Genomic DNA, 19,210 nt, shown 5'->3' with positions numbered 1-19,210 from the left:
TGAAATTATAACTCGATGAACAATTTTCAGACGATTTGAGTCATTCGCGTTCAAATGATTCATCGTTACTTCTTCGGTAACATTTCTGAACGGAAACGGAACTGTTTTTTTTTTTTACCAGGTAAGGCCCACTGAGCTGTGTAGCTCTTTTTCAGAAGCGACCTGGCCACAAATGCTGGCTCATTCAAGTGGCTTGTCACGTCGAAATGTATGGCAGCCAAATACTCTGAACGCGCATTTCGAAATGTGAAGGGAAGAACTGGAGGGCCCACAAAAAAATCCACACGATCACAGGGAATCATATATATACGTGCATCAGAGTCGGGATCGAACCCGTGACCTCCTGTATACCAGGCGAGGTAGTTAACATCTCGCCACGGTGGCGAAATGCTAACGTTGCCTGGTGGCAGAATTGATATACGGACACTTGAACCATTAAGTAGCGAACACGCCCTTAAGAAGTCTAAAGGGTTGGCACTTCAAGAACGTGTCAATTCAAAACTTTTCAATTGTTACCTTTCTTACACTGTCCCTGTCAGGGCCCCAAAGTGTAACTTGAAATCTCCAACGACAAGTCGGTTAACCTCTCTGCCCTCCTCTCTCTCTGCTCTGAAGAAGGCCCATTGCCCAAAACGTCAGCCCATGATATATTTTTTTTGTTACAAGGCAGAGTTGATAAACGTAGCAATATATTGATCTGTGCTTGTGCACCAAATGGCAATGCATTCTCTGAATGTGTTGCTGGATTATTATTAGACTGTACGTGCAGACATTTTCGCCGATCCGCTGCTGGATGAGGGCCTCTCCACACCACGTGGGGGTCATGGGGGCGGGGTTCATTTTGAGCACACTTTATCATGCTGGTCGGTGCATTGCTGGTTAAGATGGGGGAGCATAGCTGTTGGGGAGCACAGTACAGTACAACGACTGTAATTAATTTTTTGCAGGGCCCTCTGCTGACACCTTTTTTAGGCACGATGGTCGGCCATCCAAGCACCATCCAGCCTTAACCCCTGCTTAGCTTTCGAGATTTGAACATATCCGATGCATCCTGGGAAATGTGGTCTATCGGCAATCACTGTACAGTATAACAAAAAATTGCATACGATAAAAAAATATATTTTAAATCACGTATGCATGCGTTTATGTTGAACTTCTTTGGCACCACACGTAGCCAACAGTGCTAGGGGCAGGCAGCTTTCTGGGCCAGTGTGATGAGACAAAGAACAAAGATCCCCCGTATAGCCTTAACAGACTGTTGGGGAAAGTGCTGTTAGCGAGCACCTATGAAGGCCGCAACAGTACACGAGGGGGTGGGTGGCCAGCACGACGCCCGACCCCCTTTGTCTCCCCAGTGGTGATATTTACACACTGCACCAGGTACTCATTTGAGGCTGAGTCGACCTAGGGGAGGCCCAGAACCGGTTCAGATAATCGTCACCGGTGTTGGCCGTGAGCGGGAATCGAACCCGGATCGCCGGGCTCATAGCGCAGCGTAGCGCTAACCGCTCACACACACACACACACAGAGAGAGAGGTGAAGGCAACTTGCACAACCTTTGGTGGTCCCCATTGCCTCACCTCTGTGAACGTCGTTCTCTGAGCCTGCAGGTTCACCTTGACCACCTCGAAAGGGTTGATCACGATGGCCTCGGTGAGACCCGAGCCCAGCCCGGCGAGCGTGTACACCTTGAGAGGAGTGCACGCACACGCACACATGCACGCACCGTCGCATCGCGGTTAGCACACTCGCCTTGCAGGAGTTGCAAACCCAAAGGTCACCGGGTAAGATCTCCCACAGCGGCATGTTTCTTAACTCCCCTCCCAAGACAAAGATCCCCCCGTATAGCCTCAACAGGATGTTGGGGCAAGCGCCGTTAGCGAGCGGCACCTATGAAGGCCGGCACTTTGGTGCACGAGGGGGCGGGTGGCCAGCACCACTCCCTCGGGGAGCCTTTGTCTCGCCAGTGACGACGTTTACACATCGCATTAGGTACTCATTCGAGGCTGAGTCGACCTAGGGGAGGTCCAGGACCAGCCAACAGCTGGATTTAAGGCTTCCCCGATGAGTGTGTATTTCGCATCATATGTAGCAATCTGTGCTTATCGGAGGATGCGGGGGAAGGACAACAAACTAAAAACACAAAGCATTTATAGAGTAATTAGTTTTTAGTCTGGATTTAAAAAGTGCAGAGCTCCAGTGGCTTCCTAATATCGGGAGAAAGAGCGTTCCAGGCGGCCACAGAAGCGCATCTGAAAGGGCGCGACGCAGTGACCATCTTTGTTCGATGGCTAGCTAAAAGAGCGTCAGTGATGGAGGTTGTTTGACCATGCGTCACCACGCTAGCCAAGAGAAGGGAGGAAGGGGGTCCCAGGACCAGTTGGAATATCGCTCGCCCCTCATGTCAGCCGCGCCAGGGTGCGTAACGCAGTGCGCTAACCACTGCGCCACCACTCCAACCATATTTACAGTCGCTGTGGAATTTCTGACATAATCAAACGAACGCTCGACTTTACTGCCCTTTGAAAATGAATGCCTTACACCGGAGTCAATATGTACAGTATCCCTTCGTTATTTGCTAGATGCTCGTGAATAGCATATTTCGCGGATAATGATATTCGCCGATGGAAACCTATACTTTATCCCATCACTTTTATCTCCCATCACTTTATCTCTCGTCACTTTATCTCATCACGTTCCCTCTCGATGCAGTGCTCGTGCAGAGGTAGTTCCAGATGCGATTCGCGGACAGCCAGGATAACCGCGGACGGCAAGTTCGCGAACAATGAGGGAGCACCGCGTAACATTGGTGGGCATGCCACCGGCCACGTGAAGTGCTGACGCAACACGCCAGCAGGCGAATTACTTCACGCGCGCGGGGCCCCTCTCGGCATTCTTTGCGACCAGCAGCAGCAGCAGCGAAAAAAGAACGGGAGAGAGAGAGAGAGAAACAGTCGCGACGTGAAGAGTCTTCACTTACCATCCCCGCGGAGACTGGAGTGAGGTTAAGCAGCTTCTTATATTGCTCAAAGGTGAAGAACTGAGAAGAGGAGTGGGTTGGGGTGGCGGCGGGGGGGGGCATTGAGGGCAAGCGCAATTCATCGAAATGTCAACGAGGGCTGAAAGGTGCGCATAAATTAGCCGCACAATCACGCGCAACCGAGTGCCCTTCTCGCCGCCGCTGTCTTGTGGCACCACCAAAGGTCCCCCGTGTAGCCCGCTAACAGACTGCGAGGGCAAGTGCTGGAGGATGGACGAACCACGTGTCCACTGTTCGTGGTTTTCGTCAGCACATCCACGGTCGTCGTAGTCAGTGTGCAAACACGCAGCAGCAGCAGCAACAACAACAACAACAAAGATGTCCCGTATAGCCTTGACAGACTTTTGGGGCAAGTGCTGTTAGCGAGGTCCTATGAAGGCCGGCACGGCACACGGCGCGGGTGGGTTGCCAGCACCACGCACGCCCGCCCGCCCGCCTTTGTCTTCCCGGCGACGATGTGTACACATATTCTTTGGTTCTGTCGGTAAAGTCACGTAGATAGAATAATAATTTTAAATAAAGTGAATAAAAAATGAAAAAAAGACAAAAAATTAGAGGCTGAGTCGACCGAGGGGAGGCCCAGGACCGGGTCAGATATCCGTCACTGGTGTTGGCCGTGAGCGGGAATCGAACTCGGGTGGGCGGGTTCACAGCGCAGTGCGCTAACCACTGCGCCACCGCTCCCCACTGCCGCACGTGGTGACACGCGTCTCGATCCGCGTCGAGTGCTCGCTGTTGTTCACCGTGGTCGCGTTAACGCGCCAGGGCGTTTCCGTGAGAGAAAGAGAGGCGCATCCGTAATTCTGTAACGTGCATCAATAAACTCAACGCATTCGTCACAGACTCACTGCCATGACATGGGCAACGTCTAAATATGACGGCTGACGTTGCGGGCAATGAACCTTCTTCTTGTAAAGAAGGCCGGAATGTCGCCTAATTTATACGGTTTTTTTACCGAAGTGTTATTGAAAATATATATTTTTGTAATTTGTGCTTGTGTACCACTGTAAACGCAGCACCACAAACAATGTCTTTTCAGAATGTTGCAACGTGCACCGGGTGTTACTTTTTTGGTGCAAATATCACGGTGTATGTGAGGGATAATCCTCATAATCCTGCTGCTTGTGTGTGTTAAAACAAATGTCTCCGGATGTGGCTCCTGGATGGCAGGCGTATCACGTGGTCAGAGGTGGCGGCACCCTTGCACAACTGCATATTAGAAGAACAACTGGCCGTCGTTTATACGCTTGTGTTGCGATCGAAACGTCGTAGTTTTTGGTTATTTTTTTGTTATTTTATTTTAACCTATCTACGTGACTTTACCGAAAGAACCAAGGATATCAATTCCTGCAGTCACGAAAGCTTTAAGTCAATATTTGGCCGTCGTCTGTTTTGTTTTAGCCCTGAGGGTGTACAGGCGAGGGAAATGTATCGACGAATGAAGCTACCGTGTAGGATTTCACGTAAATCATGTTTTGCCACACGTTGTCCGACGTTTTGCGCTGCGAGCTTCTCCAGGAACCGAATTAGGTGAATGAAGCCGATTCAGTTCGTGAAGAAGCTCTCCACGCGTGGAGCGAAACGTCGGACACGTGGTGGATGACACCTGTTTGAATCGTGGGTGGAATGGCTGAAGCTGCGACGTGAATGTGTTTGTGGTGATGGCAGAAAGTGGGTCGGCCCTGTTGAAGAGTGAACTGAATGAAGTCATTTCACGCGGCATCGCGGGCACAACCAAACAGTCGCGCGCACACATATTCCAAACCCCATATCAAAACAAACGGCTTTGAATTAAAAGATGTATTTTAAAAAGGGATGATGCGATACAGATATATTTTAGTTCACGGTGGAGTGAAATATCGCGAGACGCATTGTGTTTTTGTTTTTCGTACCTTGACCGCTCGCTTTGGTGTCTCGGCTAAAACGGGCGGCAGCAACCCCTTGTAGAAGGACAGTGGCCTGATTTGCAATAAAACATCAAGAATGCAAACATACCGTCAGACACAGGGGACGGCGGTGGGGGAGGGTGGTGAGACAAAAACCCACGCAGAAGACAACATACTGGTCAAGTCCTTTCTCTTTTTTACAAATATGAAAAGCAGTTAACGACGACTTCAAGTGTCAAACGAGGACTCCGCCTCCTCGGCGTGTCTCGCTACTGCTTGGGAGCTGCGCGTTCATGCCACCTCGGTGCGGAACATCAACAACACGGGGGGGGGGGGCTAGCCAACGCACCCGGTGCAACGATTCTAAAGCAAATATGAGAGAATACACATCGCTACGCAAGTTGAACATCTTAAACAATCTTGATTTGAAGCGTTCGTTTACTGCAAGAATCCATACTCTTTGGTTCTTTCGCTAAAGTCACGTAGGTATAAAATACAAAAAATATATATATATTTTTTCAACTATTTGCCGTTTCCTGCCACCACTCCACCCCCCAACACGCCGTCGTGGGCAGATCGCCCGGCTCACTGCGACCTGGCTGACGCCTGCGCTCGCTGGCGACCCGACACACGCGGCATCAAGCGGAGCCCTCTCGGCAGTGGCGGGGTCACGAAAAACCCGGCTGCTCAGGGAGTGCGCCAATCGCTCAGGTGGGGTTCCAATATTCCATTCGTCTCGTCGCACAGTCGCACAACAGAGGCTATGAGATATCGCGGCTCCTCTTCCCCCAATCACACATCGTCGTTACGCTCACGGTCTCGAACGTTTAACGCTGTGGGAGCGCCCCGCTCCGTCTTCGCAAGATGCAGCCACTACTAAATGAAAGCATTTTCATAATGATAATAATACAAATTTAAACCGCGTTTGAAATACGCTGTTGTTGAAAACAAATCTCACGGTGGTTGTCAAGAGGAGCCCCAACTCGAATCTTTGGCGACCAGGCGCGGGTGGAGGGCGATGGGGGGGGGGGCAAGGCACCCCCCTGCCCCCACGCTCGCTACGCTCCTGCCTCTCGCCCATGGCTGCTGCTGCACATAGACATTACGGCCCCTTTTGGTGAATCCACTTGCGTGATGAGGGCCTGCCCCGCGTTGTGAGGCTCGTGGGCGTCAATTGAGCATTCTTAGCCATGCCTATCAGTGCAGGTTAGCGAAGGTTGGGAACATAGCCATAGGAGCATAGAAGTACAGTGCAACATTGGGTGTTTCTGCGTTGGTCTCCACTGCCCATAATGCAGCGCTGCGGTGGCGAGATGTCATCTGCCTCGCCTGGTCTGCAGGAGATCGTGGGTTCGATCCCGACCCTGACACCTGCTGTATAATTTGAGTTTGCGTGTCTCTCTCCCCACGGTTGTGTAGATTTTTCTCGGGTCCCCCGATTTTTCCCTTCACATTTAGAAGCATGCGTTCAGGGTATTGGGCTGCTATACAATTCCACGCGACAAGCCACATCGTTGAGCTATTATAATTAGTTGTGGCCGGTCGCATTTGAAAAAAGAGCTACACAGCTCAGTGGGGGTAAAAATAAAATATAAAATAAAGTATCCCCCACAAGCTGTGCAGGGTGGACACCATTCCAATCACTATCCAGGGTCAAGCCCGCTTGGCTTGAGCGAGTCTTATGATATCTTACCAATTAGTGCCTCCAAGGATCAAACTCAATTAGGGGCACGCTAATAGCAATAAACGAACGGGTCAATACATTACTCCGGGTCTGGCCCCCCTAAACTCAGGCCTTCGTATCACCTCTCGCACGCCCGCCACTGTCGAGTCAACGCGGCGTCACGTGACGGTGCAGCGTGTTGGTAAATAGATCGCGGGCAACGCGAATGCGCCAGTGGTAGGCACCGAATATGCCGGGGCTTGAGTTGACGAGCAACGGGGGGGGAGGTCCGGCATTTTTTGTATTTAATCGGTCATCATCATGGTTAATCCACCGCTGGATGAAGGCCTCCGCAAGCGGTCGCAAATCTTGTTTTATTGCACTGCGATGCAATGGAAAATCAATGTGGTTCATGCAAACAGGCTGACAACATCGCTTTCGTCTCCGGTAACGGACGCCTTCTGTGCCTCCTTCGGCTGCCACTCCTTTATTTGTCTTTTGGTTCACGTTAACTTACTTTGTGCGAGTAAATAAAAAAAATACATTCAAATGCATTTAGAACGCTCATGAAATCATCAACACCGTCTTTATTCATCGATGGGAGGAGCCGTGGCGCGGTGGTTAGCGCACTGCGGTCTGAACCCAACCAGCTGAGTTCGCTTCTCACCCACGGCTAACATCAGTAGCGAGGCGTAATCTGAACGGTGGCCCACTGACGGACGCCGTTCAGATCACGAGCGTAAGAAGAGATGTCAGGCGCTAAATACATCGATGCATGGTTACGCAAAGCAACGAAGCCGCGCCGCTCGAATTTGGTGACTCATAGCGCAACCACCATGGGACACCGCGCACGGCAGCAGTAAGTTGACTTTGTCACATTATGCTCGCCGTTCACAAGATGTGTCGTGGCCACTGCAGTGCGGCCTAATGGGAACAAGACATCAGCGGGGGTGGTGGGGGGTGGGCATACTCACACAAACAACACACGCCATTGACAGCTACGGCCACGTTTGTGAGCGCCTATTAAGGTCACGACGTGGTGGTGACGGGGCCAGCGTCATTAATTCACGGCTAACGTCTCTAATTCAGCGTGTCGTTGTTGTCGTTGTTTTTTCATGCTACTCAATATAATCCGACTCTTATTTTAGGCCAAGTCAACCTAAGCGCACCCCACACCAGATACGAATACTTGAATTCACATTTAAAACGAATTTCTTTGCAATTGCTTCGTGTGGTTAGTTCGTTGTACTGTCACCCGATGAGCAGGGTTGGCCTACGCACGGTGCGAAAGAAGTTCAACGTGCACACATACATACAGACCCAGCTCACAAACCCTCCATGTATGGTACCGCACGAAGCGCGAACCATACCGTTTGAACATAGATCAGAGAGACACACACACAGCCTTGCCTCATTCTCCACGATGGACATTCACACACACACACAGAGACGACGAGAGAGAGAGGGGGGGGTCACGGGATTTTTTTGTTGTTGTGAATTAAACCGTTCACAGTTGGAAAGTACAAAACAGTGTGAACGATAACTCAGAAGGTTAGGGCTAACTGTGTGTACACAATTTAGCCGAGGCCCACATGCCGCGTGTCCACATGAGCTAATGCGGCCACAAAGCCGTTTCCTTACCTTATTTATTTATTTCTTAAAGGGCTATCGATCCAGCGCGCCGTTAAGTACACTTGCAGCTGATTAGCATGGATTACTGTGCTCAAGGGCTTGGCAATACCCCCACTGCGGTCGGGCTTGGTGCTGTGGGGAAATGCTCGGCCACAAGGTCTGTAACAATTACCATAATCACACAAACAAGGTAGACTGCCATAAAATCACCTCGTCATTACTCCACAAGTGGCTCTTTATTTTTAGGACTCGAGCCAAGACATAACCACTTTATGCCCATTATTAAAAAAAGCATTTTTTTTTACTGAAGGAGGAAATAACTAAAAAGGCGAGAGAGAGAGAGACACTCACACACTCACAGACAGACGGTGACAGAGAGCGAGAGACGGGAACGTGCGAATGACGATGGATTTGTACCGCCGAATATTAAGATTCATTTTCCATCGGGGCGAAATAGTACAAATGTCAAAGGTAAGCAGTTTAAGTTTACAATCCGTCAGCCTGCTTACCGCATATGCAACCTGGGCAATGGGGTAACTATTGCCTCGGTGCCGATTGACGATGTGAGCATGGCAACAGAAGTTCAGCCTCAGCACTGGCTGGCATTGTGTGTGCCGTGGGGGGGAGTGGGAGGACGTGGGGGTGGGTGGGGAGGGAGGCGGCAGTGACAGAACAAGCAGAAACCTGACCCCGTCCTCTTGACCTGTCTCAATACGCACATGTTGCTTTGCTTGTGTCAACCGTTGCGTGACAGCCAACATATTAATTTATCCAGGGCGGTGTAGGCGATATGGGACGTACTTACAGGTAAGGGAAATGTAATATGGAGGCGACCTATTGGACTTACAACAACAATAATAAACACAACGGCAAGACATACCCTTCTTTGCGATACATTGTCCGGAAACAATCCGCCAGACTTTTGTAGCTGTTCGGGTCATTTTTGCCACGCTGAATTTGAAATCTGCAACAACAAACAGCAACCACCAATCAATAAAACAACAACAACAAAAGTAACCCTGAGTCGCAACACTTAACGACGAGAACAACAACAACAACTCGGGTTATGAAACACGTGCCTCTTATTCTTCTAAATGCGTACAGCTGATATAGATGCGTGTCTCCTCCGTATTTGTGGATCGGGGGCCATTGCGTTGTTAAACGATTGCACGGTCTATGGCTGGATGACCGCAGTCGCCACGCTATTACTGGAGAGTTTTTTTTAATCTTCCATGTGTGCATCATCAGGTATCCCCGTATCTGTAGCCACGGTTTGTGCGGCGGACGCGATTTAGGGTGGGAAGATCAAACCCAGAGATGTAGTTTTCACGAATTTTTATTCTTTCAACAACAACAACATACAACCCCCTCCAACGTTCCCCTGACGTTCACGTGAGATCGCGTGGGGTAGGGGGAGGTGATCATTACACCCTTGCGAACACGCGGGGGGGGGGGGGGGCGACGAGGGGGGGGGGAAGAGAAAGTCAGCTGAGCGGAGATTGTTTATTGCATCTTCGGTGCTTCGTCGACAAGGTTTTATGTCGGTGGCGCAAGAGGGCATCGACATGAAAGTGGCCCCCGGCTGGCGGCCTTTACGAGCGGGCGTTAACGCGACCGCTGGCAGGGTCCTTTCATGGGGATCTCCGGCGCCTCGGCAGGCCGCGGGCCCCCAACCATTAAAGCCGCACCGCACGCACGCGCACGCGCGCGCGCACGCGCGCGCACGCCGCTCTCGGCTCTTAAAGCAGCCGGGAAAACGAGGATCATCGTCACGAGCTGCGCGCGACGCTGGCCGAGGATGAGGTGGTCGAGGAGGGTTGCCTCTCCAGTGCGCAGCATCGCGCACGTTCCAACTTGCATTATTATGATGATGAAGATGACGAGGGGGGGGTGACGAGGAGGAGAACGAGGTGGTTGAGGAGGATGAGGGGGACAAGGAGGAGGGCGAGAGGGACGATGACGGGGAGGAGGAGGATGGCCACTTCTATTCTTCACATTTTCCAGCCCATCCAGACACAGAGAGGAGTATTCATAATCGCCACCGCCATCGTCATCAGTGGGTCAAACACACACACGTACGCACAAACGCGCACACAAAAGTGTGTAAATAGAAGGCAGAGAAAAAAATCATTATCGTAGTCGTCGTCATGATCGATATCGGTGTTCACACGAGGAGGATGGGGAACCCCGTGTCCACTGTTCATTGTTTCCCAGTGTTCAAACACACTCAACAAAGGCAAAGATCCCCCGCATAGCGTTAACAGACTTGAGAGGCAAGCGCTGTTAGTGTGCACCTACGAAGGCTGGCACGGCACACGAGGGGGTGGGTGGCCAGCACCACGCCAGGCCGCCTTTGTCTCCCCATAGGCGATATTTACACACCGCACTAGGTTCTTCATTTGAGGCTGAGTCGACCTAGGGGAGGCCTAGGACCGGATCGCATAACCATCACTCGTGTTGGTGGCCATGAGCCGGGATCGAACTCGGGTCGCCGGATTCGCAGCGCAACACCCTATCCGCGGCGCCACCGCTCCCGACAAATGTTCATAGACACAACAGGCGTGCACACACACATTCAGTATGTCTGCATCCCCATAAACTTTCAGCATTAGTGCTACAAACAAAATCACCAAAGTTACTGGGTAACATGCCATATGGGGATACAACTCTTAAAATAAAGGGGCTAAAGGCAAAACAGTCCTTTATAAATACTGTTCACAAAAGACATGTTTTTCAACTGTTATATATTGTCGATAAATGTTGTGATCTCCTGGTGCGGCGGATAGAACAATAGAGCACGCTTCTTAATTGGGGCCCTAACGCACCCCTGCCCGCACGAGTCTGTCCACCCAGGAGTAGAACTGGGTTCACCGCAGCGAGTTGATCGGCAGGTCACCTGTGTGGTGGGGAAAAGTGCGGACACTCCCCACCTCTTGCAAGACGTCTGTGCAACGCGGAGACATAGGGAGAGAGAGAAACAAAATAACCCTCTAGAGTAGCTCTATAGGGCTCCCTCTAGTGGAGACCCTTCCACCAGCAGAGACACAGGCAAGAAATCGCAGCCCTGCGCCTTCGCCACTGCCGTATATGCCAATAAGGCTCGTATGTTTGGGGACAAAAATCGATGCACACGTCAAATCTGATTACCAATGCCCATGGGACGTGCGAATAACGTAGACGTGTCCGTATGCGGTCCCTTTGTCAATCCACTGCTGGATAGTTCACAGCTAAAAAAGACACCGTGAGAGAGACTCAGAGTCATGAGGAGGGGTGGGTGGGAATAGGAGACTACAGTGATAGTTCATTTCTTGCGATTTATTCACAAGTCTTGGTCTTCGTATGGTCCTTTTTTGGTCTCAAAGCCTTCGTGCTTTAAGGGCAGAGGCAATGCCGAATGTGCTAATCGTTATCATATATGTGGGAGCATCGTAAGTGCAGTACAACAATGCCAGCGGGTTCTTCATGGACCCACATTCTCCTCCGGTCCTGCTTTCATGTCTGCGCGCCGCGCAATTTTTACAAAAGTTGGTAAGAACAGTAAAACTTCCCGTCATAAATCAGCACGAAATACGGGCGACGGATAATTTCTTGGTGAATTTTCGTTGCAAAATAATCGGTCGAGGTTTTTTTTTAGCGGTGAGCGCGAACGCGATGGATTTTTTTTTGTTGCCAAAAAATAATGAGCCCGCAAATAAAACTCAAAATGAAAAATACGTGGACACAAACTGTCACGACATAAATGTAGCCCGCAACGGCGACCGTGCAACACTGAGCTATTAAAATAGACGAGGAAAAAGGAGCAGCCCTGCAAGTTGCCTGCTTATGCCACTGCCGGGCGGAAGGGTCTTCACGTCGCTATGACTCTAAAGAAGCCCCTCCAGAGGGTATTTTTGGCCTACTCTTCCACGCTGGGCAGATGTCTTGGAAGAGATGCGAGTACCCACATTTTGCCCCACCACACACGACCTGCAAGTTGACTGGCTGTGGTCTACCTATGCGTACTGCTGTGGACATACAGAGAAGTATGGGGGGCGATATTCAAGAAATTTGAAACTTGTTTCAAATGCCACGCCGGGAGGTTGCATCGAACCAGCAACCTCCAAATTGCACCACAGCAGAAACACTATTACAAAAACATGTTTTTACAGTTCTTTAAAATAAATATTTCTTAACGAATCAAAGCCACCGGGAAGACAAAGCACCACGCATCGTCCCGTTCTAAAAAAAAGAAAAACAACCCTTAAACTTTCCATTCTTCGTTATTTGTGCTGCAAACATGGGATTCCGCGAGTGTTGTTTACGGTAAAGTTTCTGGACAAAGCGCCAGGGAAGACCGGTGATGTATCGTGGCCACCGCGGGCAGCTCTAAAGCCTTCACGGGAAGTGGCAGCGGACAAGGGATGAGCCCTGGCACTCGGGCGCGATTCACCGATCCGTCACCACAACGCCGGGCTTAGGGTTTCCCATTCAGGGTCCGATGGCCCACAAAAATAAAAGGGGGCCCCCACCTATAATCCTCCCCCACGCCCCCCAACTCGCCCCGGCGTCAAAACACGTCCCGAGATAAGACGACAGGGTCTGCACCAGTCACGGGATTTCGCCCAAATGTCGTAATCCGACGAAAGGTCTCGTGGGATGACACCTGAAAGTGGCCGTTGGTGCCACGATATTCCGGACAGACGCGTCATCGCGCGTGCAGGGGGCCCACATGACAGCTACAGCAGCAGCTACAGCAGCAGCTACAGCAGCAGCTACAGCAGCAGCTACAGCAACAGCTACAGCAGCAGCTACAGCAGCAGCGGGTGTACTCTCACGGGTGGTGTGCGCTTCTCGGGCTGTTTGTTCGTAAACTTGTACCAATCCACTGCTGGATGAGTGTCTCAACACACCACGTGTATCACGAGCCGGTTGTTAGGATGGTGCGCGCTGGTTCAGAAGGCGGCGGGGAGCTTTGAAGTGGGAGCGTTGAAGTATGGTAACGGCAATGGATTTTCGCTGCACTGAATGCCTGCGACTGAACACCACGCACGTATGTGTGTACGTATGTCAGAGTTGGGGCCCCCTTGACAACCACCATGAGATTTGTTTTCAACAGTATCGGGGCATCACCTGACCGATTGCCGCACCCCCTGAACTGATAATGTAGTTACTACGCTACCGATGGATGTATGTATGATGAACTTCCTTCGCACCGTACGTTGCCCCACAATCATCCGCCGCGACGTCTTTGTGCCCGGGCAGGCGGGCGGGCCCATCCAAGCGCTGTGCACGCTCAACGCCTGCTTAGCGTCCCAGAGCCGCCGAACATCGGGCGCGCGTTCCGGGGTGACCGCGGTGGTCCTGGGTTCGAGACTGCGTCGCCTGTGCCACGCGGAGGAGGACGTCGCCGGCTCGGTTGGACGCCGGGAAGGGTGACAGAGGTGCCCGACGCTCACCCGAAGCTCTGCCCTCTGCACGATCAAAAGGCGCATTTGACTAACAGCTCCTGCTGTGAACGGTCAATTGGGCATTCACGGTGGACACCTTCAACGTTAACCCCGCTCCATATCCTCCAAAGGAACGGCTCATCCAAGTGTGTGTGTGTGTGTGCGTGCGTACGTCTCTTATCACCTGTGCGATGTCTAGTTCGTGAAAGCTCGACTGCCCGAAACGTTACGCTCTTGTGGGTTCCGCGATGAGTTGGGGTTATTTTTTCGAAGCGGAGCTTAATTTTGTCGAAATTCCATCTTCTGCAACTTCAAGCAACGCCGTGGCTGAGCGGCACGGGGACGCGATGCCCTCCACTGCGTCGACACAAATATCACTTAAAGAGATCTCGGAAGTAGCTCTGTGATAGTCGGGGAGCTGAGGGTCGCGGCTCGAGACCTGCAGGCCGTCATAGTTTTCACTGCGGGGGTGTTGACCATAACATACTACGCACCAATATGGGACATTTCTTGCCAGTATCAAAATATAAGAATAGATTTCACCCTTTCTGGCAATAAAACAGTTGTGTTAAAATGTTAAAACACCAAACAGAAACCTTTTCGCAAGGAATCCTATCTGCATTAACCACACGTACTTGTGATGAACATGCAAAAAAAAAAACATGCTCTGATAATTATATATCATGCACTGTCTTTGAAACTGATTGGTCCACACCAGAGACAGCTTTCTTTAGATCGTCGTCTCAAAGAGTTTTCAGTTTCAGTTTTCAGTTTATTTTGGTATAGCCCTGTGAGCCATTCGGCTCTTGAATCGGGTGCAACCACAACAAACAAAAACACGAACAAGAAAAATATCTTAAAGTGACTATGTGTGACTGTGCAAACAGAAAATCCATGAAAAAAACCCAGCAAAAGCACCGCACACCAACGCTGTGTGCAAAAAAAATCCCAGTGGGGTGCAAGTCAAACAACAACAACAACAACCACAAACAGTGCAGAGGCAATGCGAGTATTAACGCATCAATAGCTCTGGATGAGCAATTATATATTTGGGACCGTTTTGCTTCGTCACAGGTTTCTGTTCGGCGTTTTAATATGTTAACACGTGTATTACTACCACGCACCGTCTGATGCACAGCAGACGTTGAAGATCTCCTGCGGACGTCATTGTGCGCCGGCGTGACGATCCAAACTTAGCAACGTCGAAGCATTAAACCAATTGGGATCACACAGACAGGGGGGTAACATCACCCCCCCCCCTCCCCAACCACACCTCCTCTCCTAAAGCGGAACTACTGCAGACCGTGTCTGTGAAATCTCGACAGCGCTTTTCCTTGCGTGATCATCGCCCGTGTGTGCCCGGGTGACGGTGCGAACAATGAACGTGCTAACCCATGGTTGTCGTCGTCGTTGTTGTTGTCGTCGTTGTTGTTGTCGTCGTCGTTGTTGCTGCTGTTACCGAATTGCGCGGGCCGTTCTCAAATACGGAGCATTGTACTGCTCTGTGAGCTGTCGGAATGGAAGCTACATCTGGATGCAGCACAACTGGGAAAACTTGGTGAGGGGGGTGGGGGGGGGGCACTGGCGGCCCCTGGTGACCTTTAGTGCAGTCCTTGACGTGTGGTCCCCGACAATACACAAAGTGTGAAAACACCCCCCACCATCATCATCATCGTCATCATCGTCATGCTGCTGTCAAACCCCCAATGGTGTTAAATGCGTGGCGGCCCTCACACTGATGATGTCTTATCGGCGAAAGTGCCCCCCCCCCTCTGAAAAATAGTGAACAACACTGGTCTAGACAAACAAGCCACAAACAACGCTCCCTGTGAATTAACTATATGCTCAACGCGTTATATTTGAGTTTTTTTTTTTATTAACTTCATTCATCTCTGCTCCGAGATGTCAGGTAAGCACTCTTTGGAGGGCATAAAAAATGTGGATGAAGCTGTTTTAAGCAAAATTACTCCAGAAGAAGTTCTTTGAAGTCATCTTCCATGGCCATTCTCCAACAATGGATGATGATGCACTGTGACACGCACAGTTCCACACCGGTATTGTCTTCAGCTTATTCTTTTACTGTTGGGTTTTGTGATGACCGTTATACCACAACGACATCTCGACAAATATGTTTCGCAAAAAAAAATACCTTTGCATCACATAAGTTAAACAATGAGAGGAACAAAAATGTGGTCTTCATAAAATAATATTTTTTTCCTTGATTTTAATTGACATGTACATGTTTTTTTTTCTTTTGCGATGAAAGCATCGACTGAAGCAATGCGTAATTATTTTACTCCAGGACATCACGAGGACCATATGGTTCCAACAAGACGGATGTGGCTTATTTATCTAGAAAAATGCAACCATTAGTTTCCTTTGTTTATTTTTTATCCTTCAATGTGAAATATGAAAGAAAAAAACTTCTTTATTTTAAGTAGCAATCAAAATCAGGGGCCATAATTTTACAGTTTATGTGCGGCCACATGACCAAAAAATTCCGTGTGGTTTTTTGTCGACCCTTATTTGGATAAACTCGCCCCCCCCCCGCCATAGGAATGTGGAATTTTCACCAATGGCTCAGGGTTGTAAACAGGCGCCGAACACCCATCTCAATGCTGATTTGAGCAGGAAACCGCTTGGAACAGCACACCCACCATTCCAAAAACCTAAATCAGCACGATCATCATCAGCCATGGTCAATCCACTGCTGGATCAAAGGCCTACCACCCAACCCTCCAAATCCGCCACCACCTTTCACGACCGTACGATATAATTATCCACCCGTCACCTGCACATGGACAGAGTTCATCGCTCCATCTCCTGGTCGGACGTCCCGCGATCGTCTGCAACAACACTATTTATAAAACGAAACCGTCAGCAAGTGGCGGGCGTCAGTAGAGGAGTTGGTGTCGTTGGTCCAGCTGTCGGGACCGGCTCTCGGGACCACGATCAGGACCGCTTGTGGCTCAGGCTATCGGGACCGACTATCGGGACCGGCTATCGTGGCTGGTGGGCGAGCGTGCAGGTGGCCACTATGTGCGGAATTTCATAACGAAGGCCTGGGCAGGGCGGCTAAATCAACATCGGTCGCAGGCGGCTGGCGTGTGAGCAATCTGCGTCTCCCCCACCGCCCCCCATGCCGCCGCCCCCCGTCGACTGAACCCCCCCCCCCCACCCCACCCTCGCTGCTGGCGAAGTCTCCGAGGGACATTTGCGCCCGATGGCCACGCGACGGGCAACCGAGCGGAGCGCGTTCCAGTCCCTGTCCCTCGGCGGTGTCAATTCTCCACGCTTCTTTTGCGCACTCCGTCGCCCCTTCGCTCCGTTCTCCGTGCCGACCGTCCGCGCGTCTGTTCCACACGTGCGTATCAGTCACGGTTCACTTTGCCAAACTTTCAAAATGGGAAATCGCTCGATTGGGAAAACACGAAACAACACCTCCCCCCTATTGCGCAACGTCAGCAGCGCCCTCGTGAACGGAGCGTTGAGTCCCTGCGTGGCTTTCACAGCACATTGCTATGCTGATGTGTTCCATTACATACGCAGAGGACTGTATATATGAACCACAATACCTTTGCCGATTTCGTCAAGGAGCATGCATTATCACGCGAACTCTGCGGTCATCCTCGCAATAACAGCAGCAGCGGCTTTTGGCTCGGCCGTTGAACAAAGACGGCGGTTACCGCATCGCGTGGCGCTTTCGGATGCGCCTCTGTGGCCGTCTGGAACGTTCTTTCTTCCGATATTAGGAAACCACTGGAGCTATACACTTTTAAATCATGTAGATTGGAAACTAATTTCTTTAGAACTGCTTTTTATGTTTAGTTTGTTGTCGTTCCCCCACACCACCGATTGGCGTGGTTGGCAACGTACGGTGCGAAATAAGTTCAATGCACAGTACATACAGATACACGCAGTGGCAATGCTTAATCGAGTGTGCAGGTGGTGCAACTGCACCGGGGTGGCGGGCTATAAAGAAGGGGGTGGGGGGGGGGTCTATATTTGGGAGAAGAAGACTCCATTTCACTCTTTGCACCAGGATCCCTGCCAGCCACGATACGCCACTGTCTGGGCACCACTTGCATTTGTATAATTTACTACAGCGTGAATTAAAATGTCATCGTTATGTATGTATGTACAGTGAGGGAAAAAGTATTTGATCCCCTGCTGATTTTGTACGTTTGCCCACTGGCAAAGAAATGATCAGTCTATAATTTTTATGGTAAGTTTATTTGAACAGTGAGAGACAATAACAACAACAAAAATCCAGAAAAACGCATGTCAAAAATGTTATAAATTGATTGCATTTTAATGAGGGAAATAAGTATTTGACCCCTCTGCAAAACATGACTTAGTACTTGGTGGCAAAACCCTTGTTGGCAATCACAGAGGTCAGACGTTTCTTGTAGTTGGCCACCAGGTTTGCACACATCTCAGGAGGGATTTTGTCTCACTCCTCTTTGCAGATGTTCTCCAAGTCATTAAGGTTTCGAGGCTGACTTTTGGCAACTCGAACCTTCAGCTCCCTCCACAGATTTTCTATGGGATTAAGGTCGGGAGACTGGCTAGGCCACTCCAGGACCTTAATGTGCTTCGTCTTGAGCCACTCCTTTGTTGCCTTGGCCGTGTGTTTTGGGTCATTGTCATGCTGGAATACCCATCCACGACCCATTTACAATGCCCTGGCAGAGGGAAGGAGGTTCTCCCCCAATATTTGACGGTACATGGCCCCGTCCATCGTCCCTTTGATGCGGTGAAGTTGTCCTGTCCCCTTAGCAGAAAAAACACCCCAAAAGCATAATGTTTCCACGTCCATGTTTGACGGTGGGGATGGTGTTCTTGGGGTCATAGGCAGCATTCCTCCTCCTCCAAACACGGCGAGTTGAGTTGATGCCAAAGAGCTCCATTTTGGTCTCATCTAACCACAACACTTTCACCCAATTGTCCTCTGAATCATTCAGATGTTCATTGGCAAACTTCAGACGGGCATGTATATGTGATTTCTTGTGCAGGGGGACCTTGTGGGCGCTGCAGGATTTCAGTCCTTCACGCGTAGTGTGTTACCAATTGTTTTTTTGGTGACTATGGTCCCAGCTGCCTTGAGATCATTGACAAGATCCTCCCGTGTAGTTCTGGGCTGATTCCTCACCGTTCTCATGATCATTGCAACTCCACGAGGTGAGATCTTGCATGGAGCCCCAGGCCGAGGGAGATTGACAGTTCTTTTGTGTTTCTTCCATTTGTGAATAATCGCACCAACTGTTGTCACCTTCTCACCAAGCTGCTTGGCAATGGTCTTGTAGCCCATTCCAGCCTTGTGTAGGTCTACAATCTTGTCCCTGACATCCTTGGAGAGCTCTTTGGTCTTGGCCATGGTGGAGAGTTTGGAATCTGATTGATTGATTGCTTCTGTGGACAGGTGTCTTTTATACAGGTAACAAGCTGAGATTAGGAGCACTCCCTTTAAGAGTGTGCTCCTAATCTCAGCTCGTTACCTGTATAAAAGACACCTGGGAGCCAGAAATCTTTCCGATTGAGAGGAGGTCAAATACTTATTTC

General features: G+C 50.3%; 1 protein-coding gene across 1 annotated transcript in view; it reads right to left on the bottom strand.

The window, feature by feature from the left end:
• SLC25A21 (solute carrier family 25 member 21) overlaps positions 1-19,210 on the bottom strand; it is a 140,083-nt gene that overhangs the window by 21,506 nt on the left and 99,367 nt on the right. The window contains exons 3-6 of the mRNA XM_032948334.2: positions 9,103-9,186; positions 4,934-5,000; positions 2,982-3,041; positions 1,582-1,689 (exon numbers count right to left, since the gene is read on the bottom strand). Coding sequence (XP_032804225.1) covers positions 1,582-1,689; positions 2,982-3,041; positions 4,934-5,000; positions 9,103-9,186 — 319 coding nt within the window. The remainder of the gene's footprint in view (positions 1-1,581; positions 1,690-2,981; positions 3,042-4,933; positions 5,001-9,102; positions 9,187-19,210) is intronic.

Source organism: Petromyzon marinus, chromosome 6, assembly GCF_048934315.1.
Source record: "Petromyzon marinus isolate PM22_M1 ecotype Great Lakes invasive population chromosome 6, UKy_Petmar_22M1.pri1.0, whole genome shotgun sequence".
NCBI lineage: Eukaryota > Metazoa > Chordata > Hyperoartia > Petromyzontiformes > Petromyzontidae > Petromyzon > Petromyzon marinus.
This window is presented reverse-complemented; position numbering and strand designations above follow the sequence as displayed.